At 41.5% G+C, this 24,052-nt stretch overlaps 1 protein-coding gene across 16 annotated transcripts in view; it reads right to left on the minus strand.

Moving 5' to 3' along the window:
- The window catches only part of trpm3 (transient receptor potential cation channel, subfamily M, member 3), a 501,544-nt gene that overhangs the window by 129,183 nt on the left and 348,309 nt on the right, over positions 1-24,052 (minus strand). For 15 of the 16 annotated variants that reach the window (XR_012099271.1, XM_073048536.1, XM_073048531.1 and 12 more), the window contains exons 7-8: positions 14,997-15,171; positions 9,813-9,936 (exon numbers count right to left, since the gene is read on the minus strand). Coding sequence is in view for 15 of the 16 variants with exons in the window: in XM_073048536.1 (XP_072904637.1) it covers positions 9,813-9,936; positions 14,997-15,171 (299 nt within the window). In the remaining variant the exon portion in view is untranslated. Of the gene's footprint in view, positions 1-2,242; positions 6,367-9,812; positions 9,937-14,996; positions 15,172-24,052 lie in introns of those variants that run through there. The other variant, XM_073048541.1, reaches the window with a different exon arrangement.

Here is a 24,052-nt window from a genome sequence, read left to right on the forward strand (position 1 = left end):
GCCACTTATTGGCACTATTTACTTTACCTGCGCTGTGCTGTACTGTTCTATGTTCTTAATAACTCTGTGAAACACCAAGAGATATTTCCGATCCTTATGATTTGTTGTTATTGTTTGTAGCCATTGTCATGAGAAAGTTTTGACTGACTAACATGTGCTTTATTGCTCCCTCTTAAGGTGATATTCAATGAAATTCAGGAGATGAGCACCGGATTGAATTTTAAAATGGAGATGTTGCCTGCAGAGGCAATACGGTGGGTGTTGCCATTAGATAGCAAGCAGTGGGTTGGCAGGTGGAAGAGACTTGGTGTAAGTAAGAGAAGAAGTGACAATGTTTTAGATGAGCCTGTCTACCTTGTGGTATCATAGTCTAGGATTTATCTTACTGGATTCAAACCACACAGACATTTACTGGGGTTTAAAATGCTAATTAATCAAATTAATCTCAAGTTGGTTGTTCACAAGATATTGCTCCAACATTATGAATAATTACTTTCAAACTAAAGGTCGGTTTGCTCAAATGAATCTGGAGATATTGCTAAGAATGAAGGAGATTTTCCAGGGGATCTACTTTTAAAAAGAAAGGGGATTGACTTTGACAGTGTTTGATGTGATATACATGTTGTGTATTTAATATTTCAGAAATATTTGAGTAATCTTGTAAATATATTGTTTGATTAAGCATTGTTTGTCATTTACATAATGCATTATGGTTACATGTGAGTTGCAAATGTCATGACACTACCATGTGATATGTGTGCACTTCACTTAAAGTAAAACATGAAGTTAGATTTGTATTCCTTTGAAATAGTTTAATGTTTTGAAGTTACAAAACAGAACAGTAAGGTAATAAAATAAACCCCAGCTGACTATCAGCCTGATGAAGCACAGCAAACTTTCAAAGCATGAATAGGCACAACATGGAACAGTGAGTAAAAAAATGCTGCCCAGCAAGGGCAGTGACTGTCGAGTTTTTAAAAAAGGCACAAAACGGAATAATTCTTGGGTTTATAAAGAGTGAGTACCAGTGGATAATAATCATTTAAAAAAGAGCAGAAATAACTGGCTACATCGGAAAGATTGACATGTTTGATTGCACAACAGGTAACTGGCTCATGTATACTGAGCTAATTAAATAGTATTTTGAAGCAAATTAAATAATGTGTGTCAATTTTGCAGAGTGTATTGAGTTTAAAGGCATACAGTTAGCTTCAAAGTTTAGCTGCCCCAACCAAACCAGCAGAAATGAGCTTTGCTGATATTGTGAAAGTAATGCAGGAGCATTTAAAACCAAAACCATTATTGATCACAGAATCCTTTAGGTTTCATATGCAGAATCAAAAGGATGGAAAGTCCATTTCAGTGTATGTGGCTGAATTGAAGAGATTGAGCAATGTCAGTTCAATTATTGGCTTACTGATGTACTGAGAGATTGTTTAGTTTGTGGAATCTTACAAGAAAACATTCAAAAACAGTTCCTAACTGAAGCACAACTTACATTTAAAGGAGCAGTTGAAATTACTGTATCAATGGAATTAGCAGAAAGAGACACAACTGAGTTGCAGTCAGGAATGAAAGAGCATAAACAAAATTGCAATGTCTAAACAGAAACAGGCCTCACTGAACCACTGTGTCCAGGGCTTATATACACCAGACCAATGTAGATTTCAGGGCAAAATGAAGAAAATGCACAAAGTAGGACACTTACAAAGAGCATGTCAGGCAGAGAAAAATAAATCGAATGCACATAGAAAAGAAAAAGCTAAAGATGTAAGTAGCAGTTTCAAAAAGAGCACTACTCTGCATGCTGTTGATGAAAAACCTGATAATGATCAGAGTAACACAGGGTAACCTTGAGATTTACAATGTGAAAGTTAACAACAGACAAGCAATATGCCTGACACCAGAAGTGAAAGGCAAATTAATTAGAATGGAATTGGACACTGGCTTGGCTGTTTCAGTCATTCCACAAAATTAGTTGGAGTGGCATTTCAAAGATACTAAACAGAAGCCTGCAGATATCCAACTAAGAACGTATACTGGAGAAAGGATAACTCCTGTGGGAATGACATTCGTGACAGTGAAATCCAAGAATAAACAAGCCACACAGCTTATGTATGGTAAACTCAGGAGGGCCAGCACTGCGGGGTCATGAACAGCTAAGACAACAACAACTTGATTGAAGATCCATCCAGCAGATGCATGCCACATTCCAGCAGTGAAGCCAACTGAAAGCAAATTAAGAAAAGTACTGGATGATGCCACAGCTGTCTCCATGTAGTACACCATGAACCATTGTCCAACAGAGGCCAAACGGGTTTTGATGCCAGCCTCTGTGCTTCTGGTTGGAAAGCGTATTTGGACTAGCGAAAGACCATGTTACTCATATGAATCATGAAAGTGGTGAAATCGGTGGTCCAACCTCAACAGTTTTTGTGGGTAATATCTTTGAGAAAGCTTCTGATATGTTAATATAGCAAGTACTTGTGAAATGTGGCTAGATTGGAGTTCAACCAGCTTCAGGAAAGCTGTAAGCATTCATTAAGTACATTAAAATGATTGTAAAAGCAGATGCAAAGACCAAAGCCCAGCTGGATGAGTGGAAGGCCAAAAAGAAAGTAGTCAATGGAGATACTAAATCAGAGGATTCGCCAGATGACGTTATAGAAGAGGAAACTAAGAGGAGACATCAAATTGTAAAGGGAGCAATTAAGGATTAATAAAAGAATACTGCAGTGAATTAAATGCACTTTCCAAAGTTGCATTTCCTAGAGAGAAAAAGGAAAGGAAAGAGCAAGATTGAAGTAGATCCAGAAGGAAAAGCCAAGAAAAAGAGAAGTATCCAGAGGTGTCGGAAGCACTACCCGCAGTCTCAGAGACAAATCCTACAACCTGAGGTTGCTTTGCAGCTACAAATCTTACCTGCCAAGCAGAGTGACCTCCCTTGTCAGGAAAGACATTCCACAAGAGGAAGAAAACCTTCACAGCGATGAAATCTTCAGGCTTGAATGGGACTGTTTAAATTTTAGTATGCTGTGGACGTCTGCACAGAACTTGTATAGCATACAGAGTATATATTTGGGATGCATTCTATATTGAGTTGGAGTTTATAGCTAAGCAGGGAGGATTGTTGTGTACTTAATATTGCAGTTATATTTGAGTAATATTGTTTGACTAATCATCCTTTATTGTTTACATAAATCAATATGGTTATATGTAAAAATATGTGAACTGCATATGTCATGATGCTATGTGATATGTGTGTGCCTTACTTAATATCAAACACTAAGTTAGACTCACATCTCCAGCTCTCTTGTTTTCCTTTGATTTAGTTTAATATTTTGAAATTACAAAACATAACAGTACAGTCTGTGTGGAAAGGACATTGGCAGAGGACTGTTCTTGTTTCTGCATATTAGAACATAGAAGAGTTTAGCATAGTATGGGCCCTTGGGCCCACAACATTGTGCTGATCTATATAAATCTAACCCTTCCCTTTTACATAGACCTTAACCTTCCATTTTTCTTACAGCCTGCCTACTTATACCTCCCCATTGTATCAACGTCTATCACCACCCTGGAAGTGTGTTCCTGGCACTTAATACTCACTGTGTAAAAAAAAACTTACCTCTGACATCTTCCCTAAACTTTCCTCCACTCACCTTAAATGGATGTCCTCTGGTATTGGCTATTGTTACCCTGGGAAAAAGGTGCTGACTGTCCACTCTTATCTAGGTCTTTCATAATCTTATACACATCAAACCACATCTTCCTGTCACCTTAACAGTGATAAGAGTTCCTCTTGTCCTTGCCTACCACCCCATGAGCCTCTGCATCCAAAACATCTTTCTCCTCAACTTCTGCTATCTCCAAGGGAGATCCTACACACTAAACAGGAATCGCTCCTTCTGTGATTCCCTTGTACATTCATCCCTTCCCACAAATCTCCCTCCCAGCACTTATCCATGCAAACAGCCAAAGTGCTACACCTGTACAATCACCTCCTCCCTCACCCTCACCTCCATTCAGGATGCCAAACAGTCCTTCCAGGTGAGGCAACACTTCACCTGTGAGTCTTCTGGGGTTGTCTATTTTGTCCGCTGCTCCCAATGCAGTCTCCTCTACACTGGTGCGATCTGTGGTAAACTGGAGGACGGCTTTGTCGAGCACCTCAGCTTCTTCCACCGACAGCGAAACTTCCCAATGGCTAAAGATTTCCATTCCCATTCTGAATTGTCGGTCCATGGCTGCCTCCTTTGCCAAGATAAGGCCACCCTCAGATTGGAAGGGCAACACCTTATATTCCAGTTGGGTAGCCTCCAAACTGATGGCATGAATATCGATTTCTCTATCTGGTTAAAAAAAATTCCCTCCCTCCCTCTCCCCCTTTCTTTTATTCCTCACTCTGACCCCTTACTTCTTCTCATCTGCCCATCACCTCCCCCTGTGGCCCTGCCTCCTTTACTTTCTTCTATGGTCCTCTCCTCTTCTATCAGATTCCTTCCTCTACAGCCCTATACCTTTCCTACTCACTTGGCTTCACCTATCACCTTCTATCTAATCTCCTTCCCCTCCCCTCCCACATTTTTATTCTGTCATCTTCCCCCTTCCTTTCCAGTCCTAAAGAAGGATCTGCCCAAAACATTGACTGTTTATTCATTTGCATAGATGCTGCCTGACCTGCTGAATTCCTCCAACATTTTGTGTGTCACCTCAGCCAAGTTGCCTTTCACCTTCCTCCACTCCAAAGAGAAAACCCCCAGCTCATTCAAACTTTCCTCATAAGACATGCTCTCTAATCCAGGCAACACGCTGCTATATCTCCTCTGCACCCTCTCAAAAGCTTCCACATCCTTTCTATAATGAACTGAACACAATACTCCAAGTGTGGTCTAACCAGAGTTTTATTGAGCTGCAACCTTACCTCACAGCCCATGATCTCAATCCCCTGATTAATGAGGACCAGCGCACCATATGCTTCTTAAGCACCTATCAACTTTGCAGAAACTTTGAGTGATCTATGGTTCTGGACTCCAAGATGCCTCTCTTCTTTCCACAGATTTTGACAAGAACAATGCATAAAATCCAAACTAGAAATAAACCACTTGGTCAATACTAGATTTTATTCTCTAACAACCTTCATCCTACTCCACTCCATTTCCGTCACCCGCTTCCTGGGGAGTGAGCTCCACACTCTCACCACGCCCTGGGTGGAAAGAATTCTCCTGAATTCCAAATTATTTTTATGCATAACTAATTCCTAGTGCTGTAGTAGGCACGTGGCAAAATATTTTCATAGTTTTAACAATTTTAGGCTGCTTTTTTCCTAGAGAAAGTCAATGAGAAAGTCTGGGTGGAACTGTTCCTATTGTATTTTGTTAACATAAACAGTCTCTTTCAATCTCCCCTGGGTGAAAGAGGAATGAAATCAGAGGATAACCTGCACCCACTCTCTTGCATTGCAACAACCTGTCTGTTGTTGGTTCATTGTCTGATTGCGAAGACTTTCTGCATTTACATTTGCATATTAACAAAACACAAAGATAGGATGTTTAATTATTTTTTTATAAAGAAAAATCATACACCAATAATTATGATTAAATAATTAAAAATATAGTAATAAAAGCTCACAAAATCACAGCAAATAATACATCATAGCATTCAAAATACAAAGTACAATAAAGAACACAAAACAGCTCACTTACACAGAAGAAAAATGAACTGCTTGCAATAAAGAAGATATAATATACAAATTGGGAAGAAAACAAATCTTTATCACTTAGAAAAAACTACTGAGCATGATTGATTTGACAGTTTGGATTCTTGTGCTTCTCCCATTTTCATTAATATGACTTTAGTTGTCAGTTTTTGTATTGTAAAGTTCCTGTGAAGTGTGGGTGGATGTTCAACTATATTAGAGGTAGTATACAAATGAAAGTTGTTACCATGCACTAACTTTGATCAGTGCAACTAATTCATAAGAGAAAGATACAATGTGATCCATCAAAATAAAAAACACAAAATGCTGGAAGTACTCAGGGAGCATCTATGGAAAAGAGAAAAGGAGTTAATATTTCTGGCTCTCAGCCTGAAATGTTAACTGTTTCTGCTTCCACAGATGCTGCCTGACCTCCTGAGTATTTCCAGCATTCAATTTTTATTTCAGATTTCCAGCATCTGTGCTTTTGTTTTCATTTTCACTAAGGATATTCAACTCCTATAATGCCATCCCCACATCTTGCATTATCAGTCTTCTGAGTTCTGTAACAATTACAGCTAGGGCTGTTTACTTTTGATTGCATTTGCAACAACCCAAGACCAGTATTCTTTTTTAAAATTTCCTATTGGAAGTTGCCCAGCGCTCTCCTGTAATATAACAACAATGTTATAAAACCCAAATCTGGCTTGGTTTCTAACCAGCAACAGCATCTCCACAGCAACACAGCTGTGGGTAACAGCAGCTAATTGATCTCATTAAGCTTATTGTTAAGATCAGACACAAATATTGGCGATTAGGCTGCTGGTAAAGTCCAATTACTACACTTGACATATAATTAATCAATGAAATCTCAAATTGCTGATCACAAATATGCTGCAAACATGCAGAAGCAGAATTTTTGAGAAACATGCATTCATTTTGTTTACAAATTAATCAGCTGAAAAACTTTGCAAATATTGAGTGCATGCATTCTGTGGAAGTATCAGTAATGATCCACTTATAGTTCTATTTTGAATGTTGTTATATCTAGGGAATTCCACCAAAGGAAGTCAGTCAAATTTTCTTCAAAGTAGAAGGAAAAAATATTTTGTTGTTATAAATAATTTCACTTTCTTGGATGAGATTTACAAGCCCTCAATAAAAATTCTATTCACCATGTTAAACTGCATTTCAGAACTAAAGGCCAAGTTATAAAATTATGTGATCATCTTGATCCATCAATTACACCAAGCAAGGATTACAGATCTTTAAGGTACTATGCCCAAGTATCTTTCCACATAGGTAGAGTCTCAGGCTATGGGGCTGAGTATTTAGGAATGAGATGAACAGAAATGTCTTCACTTGGTGGATTCAAAATCTATGGAGTTCTTTCCCAAGAGGGTCACAGAGGCATAGTTATCAGGGAGGGGTAGTTTAAAGTTAAGATAAACAAACTTTTATAAACATAGGGAATGGAAATGTGTGGGGATTGAGCAGGAAGTGTTGAGGCAAAGGATCAAACGTAATGTCATGAAGTGGTAGAGCACTCAAGGGACCGAATGGCCTTCTTCTGCATCCATTACTGATGCCCTTTTGCAGGGTAAATGAAGAGATGAATTAAAAGACAAAGAAAATAGAGGGAAGAGGAAACTATGAAAACAAGCTTCACCTGAGATAACTAAGGGCCAAACTCCAACTTTTACACGTTATGAGGTTAACACAAGATATGATGTCTTAAATAAATTTAGATCATCTCTTTAAAAACATATTTTGCAGTTTTAAGTTCATTTTTCATTCATTCACATCGTGGGTGTCACTGATGAAGCCAGAATTTATTATCCCTTTGAAATGTGTGGTTTGTTGGGCAGATAAACGTCAACCATCTTGGTGGATCTGGAGTTCACATAGGCTAGTTAGAGTAAGAATAACTGATCCCATCCTCTGGATATTCAGGACTGAGATAACTTCCTGCAATAATGTAGTAGTACTATTGCTGATACTAACCGTTTTAATTTATAAAAGCAGTCACAGAAATATTATTAAAGGTTGAGAATTATCCAAACAGTTTTACCACAGATCAGTGAAGGCAGGGCATGGCGATGGCTAATGACAGGCCTGTTGAATTGTGTACGCAAGTGGCATAAACTGGGAGTACTACGCTCTCAGGGATCTGTTTCTCAGAAGAGGGCTTCTTTTGCAATCCTATGATCTTAAAATGCTTGGTTATTTCCCTTTTGACTGTTAGCTGATTCAATTATACTGGGTTTTAGGTTAGTTACGTTTGGGGCGGCTTTCAGATACTTCTTGTAAAGCCCACATACACTTAAATAAATGCAGTCTAGAGAGTCAAGCTTTCTGTTTCTCATAATAGAATGGATTGGCAAGTCAAATTCTGAAGCTTCAAGTTATCTGTACACCTTTTTAACACAGCTGCTCAGTATCGACAAATTTCAAAAAAAATTGATACTATTTTTCTGTAAACTTTTCACTGGATGATGAAATAAATTGAACAGAAAATAGAATATGCTTGACTGAGATTCCACTGACAGCTGCTGAACAATTGAGAAGTGACCGCTACACAGCAGTTATGTCATTCAAAACTTTAACAGAACCAACATTCTAATAAATCTGCAAACATTCACATTAATTATAGGATGGCTAGGCCAGCAATCGTTCCCCATCTCTAACTGCCTTTGAGAAGGTGGTGGTAAGCTGTCTTCTTGAACTACCAATGTCCTCCTGGTGAAGGTGCTTGCACAGTGTTGTTAAATAGGGAGTTTCTTATATTGTCAGGGTGAAATGTTTTGAAATGAGGATGGCATGACTAGCGGGAAACTTTGAAAACGTTACCAAATCAGTTTAAATTGATATCTTATTCTAAGATCACAGTGGTTCACATAAACAGAAGTCTATTCAGCTCATTCTAACTTGGTTCTACACATTAACCCTTCCCCCTTGAGCTTTGTGTTTCCTTCTCATGCGTTTATTGAATTTTAAAAATCACTATTGTATCAGTTTTCACAGCCCCTTACTACAGTGCGGAATTCTTGTCCCTGGCTTTTTTGACATTATCGTAGCAAAGGTGGCAGAAGGTCTATGAAATGATTTAATAATTTCCACATTTTTATAATTCCAGAAAAAATCCTGGCCTAGATTTTGCCAAGTTTTGCTGACCGTTTTAAATCAACTATCAGTGTGCCTCAGTGTGTTGATACAGTCAGGAAGTTTAAGGAAGACACTGAAATTCCAGACTGACTTGCCGACCTCTGCTATTTTATCCTCTGTTGTACTCTACTGTTGGGATTTTCTATGATCTTCAGAAGCAGGGTAGGATTTTCCTGAGGTTCTCCAGCACTATTCTTGGGGAATCTCTCTTGGATGCTGCACTGCTATACTTGTCCAAGGAACACCAGCACAATCATTTGTATGGTTATGGGGTCATATTAGATGTTAGTCTTTTAAAGCATTTATGTTTGGTTTAATATTTGTAATCATTAAAATTGGACTTCTGTTGGTAGCAGCTATTGTCCCCAAAAGAAACATCTTTTAAAAACTTATAATTGCTTATTTCAATTGTAATAGTTGATCATTCTTTCTGAACATCACTGAGGCTGGAGAAGATTAGAAGAAGCCGGGCAGCTTTGACAGGTGGCAAAGCATGGAGCACATCTTTGTCAGTACTAACAGGGTTCAGGAGGAGTTTTGTGGGTGGAATTTGTTCCGGCCCAGTCTTGTGATTCCATTACATCATCTACTGACACTGATCATGCCAAGGCCACAGTATTTGGGTTTCCCAACCTGGTAAATGTAAGTTTGGGGTATGGGGAATATACAGGCCAGAGTGCCAAATGGACTTTGTTGTTGAAAGTTTGTGCCAATATCTTGAGGTTTAATGAATACTTGAAATTTCACTTTTGCCTCAATCTATTAATTAACCCACAAGATCCTCCACCCCATGATAACATTTGTGCTGGGAAGAGCATAATGTTGCCTGTGACTGGATTTTGAGAAAATAAACTCCAATAGCCTATAATGTGTGTCTGCTTTTTGCTCCTCTCCATGTCTCCTCAGACTGCCCCCAGGGTGGGGCTCACAGACACGCTGCGGCACTCACCAATTCCTTCTTTTTCATGCACTCCATTAAAATGATAAAGAGGTGCTGAGCCTGAGTGCGGCTGTAGTTGAAGGTCTTCTGAATGGTGACGAGCAGCTGGTCTCTCAAAGATTCATTTATCACCCTGTGATGCACAAGAAACAAATCACAGAGCCTTTAAGAAGACATGGTGACAAGAGGTGGGTTGTGCATCTGTTACAAATTTACACGCTTTGGAGGGATATGGGCCCAACACAGGCAAATTGGCCAGTATGGACCAGTTGGGCCAAGGAGTCTGCTTCAGTGCTGTCTGACTCTATGATTGTGGTGTGACGCTTTGGAAAATTGAAGTTGTAAGGAGGGTATAAACTTGCTTTAGCATTCAATTAGATCACTCTCTCAATTCAATCCACCCACCTTGCTTCTGTAATTCTTAATACACAGATCTACTTCTGCTTTGAAATATTCAGTTGATGCCGCCAACCTCAAACATTTTGCTGAGCCTTAAGTCAAACTGTTGGAATCGACAGCAAAAATGAGCTGCTGGAAGATTTTGACCCGAAACATCAACTGTTCACCACACATGCTGCCTGCCAGACCTGCTCAGGCCCTCCGCAAGCTTGTCTTTTTGCTCCAGGATCCAGCAATTTTTCAGTAACATAGTCAGATTATTTCTGCACTGCACAAGTTGAATAATAACCAGCAACTAAGATACTCTCAGCATAATCATTATAATATTTAGGCAATATTTTCAATACTACACCTTGATCTGAGAAGAAAACTTACAAAGGTATTTCATGCAATACCACTGTGTTAACCAATGTTCATCTTAAAAATAATACTTTAGTAATTCCAATTTGGTTTAAACAATGAGAAAAGGCAACTTTAAATATAGCTATTAATATCTGTTGTTCAGACAAAGTGATGAAAAGTGTAACCATTAATCCCTGGGTTTAAATGTCATTACTGATTAATCACATCATATTTTATAGTCAGATTGTTACATTCAAGTATTAGATTTGATAGAAGTCAATAAGTTAATCATGTTGATTCACTCAGATATTCATTAGTTCAACAAAGCCATTATAAATAATAAATGAGCAATCTGTGCTAAACTAACTTCTTACGACTCTCTGGCTTAGCGTCCTGGACACATGATCATTTTTCTTGAGAATACTTCCCTGCACCAGGCCCAAATATTATCACCTCTTTCTTTACACCACCTCCCACCCTCTCCCTCACTATCAACCTCACACGTGGCACAGTTGCCAATTGCGATTCCTCAGAGTACCTGGGAGCCAAGCCACAGCAGCCAGTGTCTGATGAGCTTCTTGCATTCTGTTGTCTCAGATAGTCAGATGAAAGGTCATTGTCCTGTCCTACACCATGGCCTACAAATTAGATTGAGTGGTGTAGCTTACTACAATGGCATGTGATTGAAAATATTCTTTTTTTGGACTGAAATGTGATATTGACCATTTCTGGGTCACAAGATATCATTCAAGAAATTCCACTGGCCATTTCCCATCGTGACTAATACATCTGTGTATTTGACAAAGTGAGGTAAATAAGACTACATAATCCAGGGAACTATTGTTGGGCATTCCCTGGACAACCAGGTATTTGTTGTAGAGCACCAGACTGGGACCCACTAATGAAAGTTTAAATTTACCTTTTTTCCCTCAGCTATCTGCTCCCCATCCAGCAGATTAACAATATCCTTGCTGCCTTGTGTTTACCACAATACACCAATCCCTCCATCACTAACCCCCAGTACCTACCATGGCTCTCTCACTCACCCACCTCCCCAAGTTTGATAAACACGTGGAGAGACAAAATTGAAGGGGATGCTGCTGGACTGGGATGAAGAAGAGTGGGAGAAGAATTATCTGGAGTATAAACACCTCCATGTGCCCAAGGGGCCAAATGACATTTTCTTGTAATGCCAGGAGCAGCTTCTGATAATGATAATGTAATGAATGGGGCAAAGTAAAGGATGCCATCTCATATTGCACCCTTAACTTTGGGCATGTAATGCAAATGTGAGGAAGAAGGGGATAACAAGATTCCCAGGGCAAGTATCTGCAGTAGTTTGCTTCTGAGAACACCGAGAATCATCTCCAAGCCAAAGGCAAATCCTACTCCTTATGTTTTATGTTTAGATCAGCCTTAGGAGAAACCACCAAGCTTCCCCTGCACTGTTCAGACCACCACCCCGCACTGTTCAGACCACCACCCTGCACTGTTCAGACCACCACCCCGCACTGTTCAGACCACCACCCCGCACTGTTCAGACCACCACCCTGCACTGTTCAGACCACCACCCCGCACTGTTCAGACCACCACCCTGCACTGTTCAGACCACCACCCCGCACTGTTCAGACCACCACCCTGCACTGTTCAGACCACCACCCCGCACTGTTCAGACCACCACCCTGCACTGTTCAGACCACCACCCCGCACTGTTCAGACCACCACCCTGCACTGTTCAGACCACCACCCCGCACTGTTCAGACCACCACCCCGCACTGTTCAGACCACCACCCTGCACTGTTCAGACCACCACCCCGCACTGTTCAGACCACCACCCTGCACTGTTCAGACCACCACCCCGCACTGTTCAGACCACCACCCTGCACTGTTCAGACCACCACCCCGCACTGTTCAGACCACCACCCTGCACTGTTCTCTGGGGTTCGGAAGAAACCCCGCTGCCTGCTCAATCCAGGATAAATAAAAATGTCTTCACCCAGGAGTGGGAATTCTCTAACCAAGAGGGCTGTGGAAGCTCAGTCACTGAATACATTTAAGAGTTCTGAGTGGCATGGGCAAATGCAAGAAGTGGCTTTCAGGTAAAAGATAGGTAAATCTGCCCCGTCCCACTGCACCCCTCCACGCTTCATTTTGAACATTGTTATTGAAAAATCCACCTGTAAGCCTTTGCTCTTTAACATGCTCTTTACAACTGATCTCCTTGAAACAAGTTTTGATGATCTGCCCCAGCTATGTACATAACTCGGTTTCAAGGCCCATTCACCCTGGCACTCCATACGCACAATCTGAAGCCTAATGAGATTTTCATGAGACTGAAAGTGTGATGTGAATCTATCATGGTTGGTGAACAAAGGGGATCAGAACAAAATATGCAAAGCCTTGGAGAAACCTTTGAAAGGGCAATGTGTTGAAATTAATTTCCCCATAACTAGAGGATCAAACTTTGAAAGTGGCACAGGTGACAGGGTGGGAGTAATTTGCAAGGTGCGTGTCTATCTGTCTGTCTGTCTCATCCTTGTGAGGTAGGACAATGATCATAACTTTCAAAGCAGGCTTCCACAGTTTCGGTTGGGTTATCCATTCTCCTGAATTCCCAGACTGTACCCTACAGACACCATAGTCTTCCTTCAATGTAAACTTCTTATCTCTCTCTCCCCACTCCTCATTGCTCAACAATTTCTAGACTCCACTGTTCCCATTCCCTCTATCAGTCTCTGATTGTAGTTAATTTCCTAGGGAACTGGTCTGTCCCGCAGCAACAATCTTTGCCAGCAGATATACCCAGGAATTCTCTAGGAGTTATAGAACTTTGGTTAGGCCATACCTGGAGTATTGCATTCAGTTCTGGTCATCCCATTATAAAAAGGATTTGGAGGCCTCGGAGAGGGTGCAGAAGGGGTTTGCCAGGATGCTGCCTGGATTAGAAGGCATGTGGTACAAAGGGAATTTGGACAAACAAGGGTTGTTTTCTCTGGAGCAGTGGAGGCAGAGGGAAGACTTGATAGAGATTGAGAAGATAGCCAGTATCTTTTTCCCAGGGTCAAAATGCTTAATACTAGAGAGCATACATGTAAGGCGAGAGGGGGTAAATTCAAATGAGATGTGCAGGGCATGTTTGTTTTTTACATAGGGATTGGTAGGTGACTGGAATGCACGGGTAGTGGAGGCAAATCTGATAGAGGATTATGAAAGCTCTTAGACAGGCACATGAATATGCATAGAGTAAACGGATAAGGTCTTTGTGTAGGCAGAAGGGATTAGATAAATTAAGTGTTAATTACTAATTTAATTAGTTTCACACAAAGTTGTGGGCTGAAGGGTTTCTACCTGTGTTGTACTGTTCTATATTTGATATTGTATTTTATGGAAATCACCTGTTTATACTGGATCTAGTTATAATCTTACACTCAGTGGAATTTGGACTTGTTCCATGAACATCCAACCTAAGTCCGATCAAGCCAGAAGTTCCAGTGGGCTAGCATGTTCCTAACATGGTAGAATGGGAAAGGGGAGGAGGTTCCGACTTGTCAACAAGCTGGAGCTTGTAGCCTGCTTGATGTGAGGGTCGGATCCATGGAAACGCTCCAGAAGTGCAGGTGATCTTTTCAATTTAATCCGTTGTCTGGCGTGATGCAGAGTCAAAAGAAGACACTTCCAAGAATCAATGCCTGACCATGCCCCTCTGCTTCACCTCTGCGTTCAGTATTGTATTCACTTTTAGTTAGTCACCTTGCTATTGGGAAGGCACTAGTAAACTAGAAAGCACAGAAAAGATTTACAGGAATGTTAACAGGACTTGAGGGATGATACGGAGAGGTTGGGCAGACGAGGGCTTACTCCTTGGAGCATAGAAGAATAAAAGATAACCTTACAGAAGTATATAGAATCATGAGGGGTATAGATAGGGTGAATGATAGGGCTGGGGAATTAAGAACTCGGGGGTACAGGTTTAAGGTGAGAGGGTAAATATTTAATAGGAAATTGAGAAATTGAGGGACAACTTTTTTATACAAAGGGCCTGGAATGAGCTGCCAGGGGAAGTGGTTGAGGCAGGTACTGTGATAACTTTAAAAGACAATTGGACATGGATTGGAAAGCTATAGAAGATTATGGGCTAAGGCTAGCAAATGAGACTGGCTTGAATGGAGCATATTGATCAGCATGGATCAGCAGGGCAGAAGGGCCTGTTTGCCAGCGGTATGATTCTATGACTACGATTCTGTGAGACCGCAGACACTCCAACTGTTGTATCAATGATTAAATGGCAGACAGTTGTATAATTCAACAGGTCCCCCATGAGTTTCTCTCCTGTACTTGTCATTATGTCCATTCCTTGCTCTCATGAACACCCCTGTCCTATAAGCAACTATCTCATTCCACGGAATCAAGAGCTTAAATCGGACGGCAGTCTGTTCTTAATCTGGCACTTACCCACCATCCTCCGAATATTTGTGGGCGAAGGCAAGGATGTCTGAAGCCCGGCCACTGCCATCACAGACCACCACTGGGACAGGTGGGGTGTCTCGAAGGTACTCTAGCACGATGGAGATTACGTTAGGTCCACCTTCCACAATGAGAGCCACCACGGGAACTCCCTGTCCAATTCCTGCAGAGAGAAAGAGAGAGAGAGACAGCAAGGCAGGAGGCAAATTCAAGGAGCCAAACTGAATCAGTCTGGCTGTTGCTTAGGTATTGAGAAATTGATTTATTGTAGTCACGTATACCAAGATTCATTGTAACAATGCACTGAGGTAGTACGAGTAAAAACAGTAACAGAATGCAGAATAAAGTGTGACAGCTACAGAGAAGGTGCAGTGCAGGGAGACAATAAAGTGCAAAGTCATTAAAACTGAGGTCAAGAGTCCATCTCATTGACCCCACAGCAAGAGCACCAAAACAGATCAGAGGATCTAAGCCTGTATTCATGCTCCATGCAAGTCTCCTCCTTGCCTCTTCATCTCACCCCAGCACCATGTTCTTCCATGCATGTGTTTTCGTTGATATTCTCATCTCTCCCACTTAAATCCATCTGGTCTTCACACATTCTCTGGGTTCAAGTTCCATTTTCCACCACTCGCTAGGTAATGCTTTCTCCTGCATTTCCTACCCGATTTATTAGCAACTCCCCTATGAAGACTTCAATAGAGTTAATCTTAACTTGTAGAATGTTTGCTTTATAAGTAGTTTGATCTAATTATCTGTAGAGTAGATTTACAGTGGATTCTGGTTAATTGGGCCAAAGTTTAATTGGGGTAGCTGCTTACTTGGGCCAATTCTTAATGAACAAAAGACAATTGAGAAAATAGCCGAGATTCATTTTATTTCAGACACTATGCTGTTTAATTGGGACAGGAGAGTGGTTGAACAGTTTCTAACCAGCATCAGTCACATGCACTTGTGTGGCTGTTAGACACTACACCATGTCTAGAGCGAAGTTTTTCAATAGCATCAGTTGCACGTGTTCATGTTCAAAAAGTAGTGAGTTTTGTCACTGATAGTTGGTGAGAAATAAGAAGTAAGACAATTCAGAACTGTACAAGATAATGAGAGGCATTGATCGTGTGGATAGTCAGAGGCTTTTCCCCAGGGATGAAATGGCTAGCATGAGAGGGCATAGTTTTAAGGTGCTTGGAAGTAGGTACAGAGGAGATGTCAGGGGCAAGTTTTTTTACACAGAGAGTGGTGAGTGCGATGAATGGGCTGCCAGCAGTGGTGGTGGAGGTGGAAACGATAGGGTCTTTTAAGAGATTCCTGGATGGTTACATGGAGCTTAGTAAAATAGAGGGCTATGGGTAAAGCCTAGGTAGTTCAAAGGTAGGGACATGTTCGGCTCAGCTTTGTGGGCCGAAGAGCCTTTATTGTGCTGTAGGTTTTCTATGTTTCTATATTTTGCTTACAGCAGTTTTAAGTATTCAGGCTTGGGGATGTCAGAAACAAATGGGAGTGAAAATGAAATAATTTCACTACTTTAACAAGTTAGGAACTACAAAGGATTTGAAGGTATCAATGATCATCTTGAATGTTACAATGGAAATGAAGATTTGGAAAATGCAACCATCAAAAGGATTGTATGAGGGCAGTCCATTATCTGCACTAGCTGTCTGAACTAATTTTGTTCATTTACAGTCAATCAGACATGGCAACAGACACTGAATAAATCCCTCTGTCAATAACTATTTGGAACTAATGAACAGTTTTATAGTGCTGTAGCAGTATTGGTAATATTCTCATTTATTCTATATTTCATTTAAGCACCTAATTTGTTACTCAGTTAAACATTTGTTTGTCTTTTTTATACTTTTTAAACTATTTCCATGAAATTTCAGCTAAATAGGGCAGCTTCTTTCTTGGGTCAAAATGTACTCCCGATGTATCCCAATTAACTGGAATCTACAGTGTTTGTTTAGAAGTTGCTTGCATAACTTGATAAAATTTTGATCAATGCTAATGCAATAACTTGTCACATACTCATTATCACCAGCATAGCTTTTATTATTGAGGGAAGCGAGGACAGAAAGTAATCACGTTTTTCAGTTGCATAAATCACAACCTTGGGATATCCCCAGGAGGGTTTCTACCAATAATGTATTTTTTAAGTGCGTTCACTATTGGAATAAAGGAAATGCAATGCACATTAGCTCACAAACTGCAACATAATGATATAGATATCATCTTCTTTAGGTTATAATTCACTATTTGATTAATAAGTGGGTTGCAGGCATGTTCTTGGTCACGTAGGCGAATTGGAGCCATGTATTGCACTGAAATGTCTTTCAGTCCATCCCGTTTGTGTTGATCATCACCCCACTTGATATTGCTTGCTTGTATTAATTCCATATTCCTCAATGATTTCACATTCAAGAACCTGTCCAGATGCCCTTTAATTGCTGTTACTCAGTGGAATCCTACCATCCCTGGCAGCTTATTCCAGGTACCAATTACTCTTTGTGTGTATAAAAAAAGAAGTTACTCCTCAGAGCCCCTTTTAACTTCCTCCTTCTCACCTTAAACCTAGAGTACTGTGCAAATGTCTTAGGCACATAATGCAGCAAGGGTACCTAAGAATTCTGCATGGTACTGTAGTAATTTTATGCATTACAGTGTACTGCTGTCACAAAAAGAAACACAAATTTCATGGTATATATGAGTAGTGATAAACCTGATTCTGATATGGGTTTCTATTGTTGACTGAGAGTGGGAAGGGTGCAGGGAGAAGGGAAACATGATTGGGAAAAGGGGAAGGGAGAGTGGGGAGGGAGCAGGAAGCACCAGAGAGACATTCTGTAATGATCAATTGAACAATTGTTTGGAATCAAATGACCTTGCCTGGTGTCTCAGGCCTGGCATTTCCACCGATCCCACACCTCTTCCATGGTGCTCCAGCCTCACCATTCCCAACATCCTTTGCTCCCGCCAGATTTACAAACTCACTCTCTGCTCCACATCAATAAATAGAGTACTGTACGCCCTCTGATGTTAGACACCCCTACAGTGGGAAACACATTCAGGCTATCTACTCTATCTCTGCCTTTTATAATTTTATCACCTTTCAACCTCCTTTGCTCTTGGGAAAACAGACTTAGATTATCCAGTCTTTCCTTATAACCACATAAGCCTCGATTTTGTGATCAAATTTCTGGCTTGTTGTTGTTCAGTCATTAAGTCCAATCTGACTCTTCGTGTCCTCATGGACCACAGGGTCCAAAGGGTTTCCATGGCAAGATATGGAAGTAGATTGCCAGGCCTTTCCTCCGCTTAGACACTGCTGCTGCCCAAGTTGGGACCAAGCTGGGTTTGAACTCAGGACCATCTGCCTTGAAGTCCAGTGCTGATGCCACTACACCACCGGTCGGTGCAGGGCTACAAGTGCATAAGAGGCAGGGCTGACACTCAGTTGAAGGCTCATATTACCCAGGGTAGGTTTTAACTGAGCATACTCTATATTTGAGAGTGAATGAATGATGGGAAGAAAGCTATGTCTTCACTGCAGATTCATGAATCTATGTCTTGTTTTTTAGTCCCTGATATGTTATCAATTGTGTTCCATGGGGCAACTATCACTCCCAGTCATAGATCTATACACAGCAACAAACCCTTTGGTACAACTCACCCATGCCAACCCAACTGAGCTAATCCCGTTTTCCTATGGTAGGCCTCTATCCCTCTAAATCTTTCCTATTCATCTACATAACTGTCTAATTGACTTTTAAATGATGCAATTACCACTTCCTTGTTCTGTATATGCGCTACCCTCTATGTGAAGAGGTTGTCCCTCTGGTCATTTTAAAATCTTTCCCCTCTTAATTTAACTCTATGCTCTCTAGTTTTGTACCCCTCCTAAACTGTGGAAAAGACCTCGGCTATTCACCTTATCAATGCCCCTCATAATTTTGTATATCTCTATAATGTCACCCCTCAGCCTCCTACACACCTGAGAAAGATGCCCTAGCCTATTGAGCCTCTCCTTCTAATCCAAAGCTCCCACTCCTAGCCATATCCTCTTAAATCTTCTGTGCACCCTCTCTAGTTTAACTCTAATAGCTGGGTGACCAGAAATGCACACGGTAATCCAAAAGTATGCTTATCAATGTCCCATTTCCTCAGATTTAGTAATGATCTATAAGAGGTTGGAAGGCTATTTTATTTTTACCGTGAATGGCAACAGAGAATGATGCACGTCTAAACACACAAGTATCACACAAAACTGATTATATATAACAGTATCCCTTACTTGCATGAAATACTTTCAACATTCATATTAATATTCTTTTCTTGCCCATAAAACCAGCAAGGAGGTGTGAGACCAAAGCATGGAGTAAACACAATTCCAAAGTACTACAATAAGTTACGAATCAGGAAAAAGGGACCAGGCCTGCTTGTTCAGGAAAATTCTCATTACATTGACAAGCTCTGTTTTCGTAATGTCTCTTTTTCAGTTTCTGAGCAATGTCCCTGTAAGCAAGGTTACGGGAAAATATTGATAAGGAGGGAATTCCATTGCAAACTGCCAGCATTCATTTAACAGGACAGGAACAGGACAATTGCTCCAAAAAAAACTATATTGGAGTTTTTGCACCAGACAAACCTCCTTTGAATCCTGTGCACTTTCTGCTGACCTTAAATGTTAACTGTTTCTCTTTCCACAGATGCTGCCTGATCTGGAGCTATGCCAGGATTGTCGGCTTTGCTTCAGTATTCCAACATCAGCAGACTTTCTTTTTGCTCTTCTTCCTCATCTCAGCTTTTGGTTTCATTCCTTACTCTGTCTTTTATGTTAAGCAGATTCTCCTTAATGCATTCGAGCTTCAACTTCTGCCAGCAAGTTTTGCTTTCCCACAACTTCCTGGATAAAGATGTTTCTCCTGAATTTTTACTGGATACTTTATTATTCTGTTGCTGACCCCAAACTCTGGTCATTCCCTGTAACTATCTCGAGCAAACTCAGACATGATTAAAAAGAGATTACCATTCAGCCTTCTGCTTCCTAAAGAGAATCCCAGACATTTCCTCCTCTTCTTTCCATTTCTAACTCTCAGATCTGCCTTTATCCTTGGCAATCTTTTTTCATTTTTCTTCCCCTGCCTTTACATTTAAGTATTCACAGTTAATTATAAAGACTTCCAGGATATTACCAAATGCTCTTTAGCTAATGAAATATTGTTTCATGATGTGGTCATCTTGGGTTTTAAGTTAGCACAGTTGCTCATTTGTGCACAGCAAGCTTCCACAACGTAATAAGAGGCAGAAAATCTGTTTGAATGATCTTGATGGAAAGGCTCATACCAGCCTGGGGCATAGTGACAGTTCGCTGCACCACTGGTCTTTTCACAGCCCAGAAAGGCTGGGCAAATCCTCATTCAAAAGGCATTAGCTCCGAACATGACAGCACTACCACTGTCCCACAAGTGTGAGTGTTACTGACAGGATCACTGTTGATGCATAAGGGAGAGAGTGAAGGATGGGTGGAGGGAGAGAGGGGTAGGGAAGGCATGCAGACGAGGAAGGAAGGGGTGCAGAGGGGAAGGACAGGGAAAGGAAAGATGGAGGAAGTGAAAAAAGAATGGAGGGAGAATAGTGAAGTTGAGAAACAGAGGGTAGGAAGGAAGGAATGGGATAGAAGGAAAGAAGGGACAAAGGGAAAGAGGGAGGGAGATCAGAAAGGAGGAAATTAGAGAAGGAGAGGTAAAGAGAAAATCAGGGAGGGTGGCAGAAAGCGAGAAGTAGAGAGGGATGGAGAGGAAGAATGGGGAGAAAGAGAGAGGGGAGAGAGAGGGGGAAAGAGGCTGCAGTAAAAGGCAAGTCTGCAGCTTGAGGCCTCGTCCTCGCTACAACTGAGCCCACGCAACTTCCCCACCATCTGTTGCGCCAATGAACAAGGGAAACAGTCTTGCAGCATTTTACATTATCACTGTTCAACAGGGTCTTGCAATTGCGAGAGAAACATCCAAGACAATCACTCTTTGCTAGACTGCCACAGCCTTTGCGCATTGACTCTGATGCCTTCCTGTAGCAGGCAGTATCACAGTCCACACCAAGCCTAGCTCCTCCACCAACCAGCAGCTCACTGATGGAGCATACTTGCAGCGCTTTAAGTTCTCAATGTCCGGCACTGTCTTGTGATTGTAAAAGGAGAAAAACACCTTTGGAACTTTGGTTGGCTCCCGAGAGGCTGCTGCATCTGAACACACCACCATTTTACGGGAATTTGCCTTTCAATAAAACGCACACTGCATAAACATCTTGCCCTCACGTAACACCTAGAATAATGAATTATATCCCAGCAGAGCAATGAAGCCGAAGCCACTGATGACGGTTGAACGTCCCTTTGCATTCCCAGCCCCTTCACACATTCTCAGGCATAGGATGACAAAGGGAAGTCCACATGTCACACTCTTCAGGGGAAGGAAGGAAGGCGCTTTCCTGTGATATGCCTCACCACCTCGCAAAGTGCCCATTTGTTCTTTGGCCAAAGAACTATTTGTTAAAGAGCTGTCACAGCTGACATGTATGAAACACAGTTGCCATCTTATTCACAGTTGATTCACACATTGTGATAACGAACAGGTAGTCTGCTTTCTTTTAGGAGCTGTTTGTTATAATATAGTTATTGACCAGGTTATTAGGGAGTGGCTGACTTTTTTTTACATTGTAGTTGTGTCCTCATGAGTCACTGGTAAATGTTTTGTCTGAAGGGCATCACCTTTGACAGTGCAACATCATTCTAGCTTTTCCTATCCAAGCCTTTTTCGAAGTTCAAAGTAAAATTTATTATCTGAGAACATACATGTCACCACATACAACCCTGAGATACTTTTTCTGTGGGCATACTTAGCAAATCTAGAGAACAGTAACTGTAAACAGGATCTGTAAACTGTAAACAGCAGGAACTGTACACTGTAAAGAAACTGTACAAATGCAGATAATATATAGTAATAAATAATGAGCATGAAATAACAAGATAAAAGAGTCCTTAAATGAGTGTAGCTATCCCCTTTTGTTCAGGAGATTAATGCTTGAGGGGTAGTAACTGTTCTTGAACCTGTTGGTGTGACTCCTGAGGCACTTGTACCTTCTACCTGGTGGCAGCCGTGAGAAAAGAGCATGGCCTGGGTGGAGAGGATCTTTGATGCTGCTTTTCTTCAGCAATGTTTCATGTAAATGTGCTCAATGGTTGGGAGTATAACTTGCACAGAGACAAGAGAGTTATTTAGTATAATTACAGATCCATTGAAATTTCAACACAGAAGATAATCTGGCAAATTGTGCTTGTCTCATGCAAGTTTGATACTGGTGTGATTCCTCACTAGAACAGTACCGAGGGATGCTAGAGAGCTGTGGTTAGTCAAAGAGGAAGAAAACTGATTCACCAGATGTCAGAGGAACTCTTCGCAGTCTCACTGCTATGGTGGGAAGGCTGGAATGGGGTGGAAACACAGCCTGTAATATATCTGTGTCCGCTCATTCTGAGCTGTGTTCGGTATGACCCACAGACCCTGAAACAGTGTGGCTGGGTACCTGTGCTTCACAAACCAAAATTCTTTAGTGGTAGAACCTGGGCCTACAATCATGGTACTGTTGGGGGAGCACCCAGCTCAGCGTCAGCACAGTGCTGAGGCATTACTCAGGCTGATAGGGGGCAGTGCAGGGGCACAGCTTGAGCCACTGCTGGAACATCCAGGTGGATATTGGGGCAGAACCAAAGAATGGCCCCAGTACACATCCTACGCAGTCAAGAAAGTTAATTAATGCCTCTGCTTTCTGAGGAGGCTGAAGGGAACTAGACTCTGCACATCCATACTCGCATCATTCTACAGATGCGAAGCACAGAACATCCTGAAAGCTGTATCACTGCTGTGTAAAGGAAGGTTCTACAATGGACAGTCAGAACTGCCCAACGCACCACCAGCACCAGCCAACCCGCCATCACGGACACATATACAGAAAGGTGCCAGAGCAGCACCAGAGAGGAGGATGTTTTCAAAATTTCAAGACTTGCCTGATTATTTGTGTGGACACCTGTTTGTTTGGTCTCCTTCAGTCTTCTGTGTTTTCTTTCTAGTTGCTGTTTTCCATGTGGACAATGTTTTAGTTTTTGTGTGAAGGAGGGGCTGGGGATTTGGTGGTCAGACGTTCTTGTTGGTGCTTTTTCTGTGATGTGATGTTAGATTTTTGTGTGTGAGAGAGGGAATTAGATGTTTGATGTTGTTCTGGCTGTTGTTTTTTGCATGGGAGGGGTTTGATGTTCTCGCTGTCCTTTCCCAAGTAGGTAATCTGTTAGTTTTTGTGTGAGGGAGGGTTTGGGGGGGGGCGGGGTTTGGGGTTTGTGAGTTCAAAGGTTTAAAGGTACAATTTAATGTCAGAAATATGTATACAATATACATCCTGAAATGCTTTTTCTTTGCAACCATCCACAAAAACACAGGAGTGCCCTAAAGAATGAATGACAGTTAAATGTCAGAACCCCAAAGTCCTCCCCCCAGCTCCCCACTCCCACACGTAAGCAACAATCCCCTTTCCCCCCACCGGCAAAAAAAAGCAAGTATTGGCACCGCCACCGAGCGCTCAAGTGTGAGCAAAGCAACAGCAAAGACACAGACTTGCAGTTTCACGTTTCACCAGGTATTCGACATACCACAGGCTCTCTCCCTAATAAGGGAGAAGGAGGTGTCTCCATTTTCCCAGTGAGCAGAGAGACATAACAAACAACTCGCTGGTTTACGATGTTAAGAGTCCGTTACGTCGCTTTTTTTGAGCTCTGTGCCTGAAGATCGCGAAGATCCCGGGTCTCCAGGCACACAGCAGATATCCCACCTTCCCCCCACACACACACGGGTCTCCTGTCGTGACACCAACCCTCAATCCACCCGTCTCCATAGCCCCGAGATCCTAGGCTTCCGAATTTGATTCGGACTCTTAGGCTGAGCCTTTGCGTGCTGAACAATGACCAATTATAGAACCCCGAGAGCGGGTCCCATTCCCGCAAAGAA

This window comes from Hemitrygon akajei, chromosome 6, assembly GCF_048418815.1.
Source record: "Hemitrygon akajei chromosome 6, sHemAka1.3, whole genome shotgun sequence".
Classification (NCBI taxonomy): domain Eukaryota; kingdom Metazoa; phylum Chordata; class Chondrichthyes; order Myliobatiformes; family Dasyatidae; genus Hemitrygon; species Hemitrygon akajei.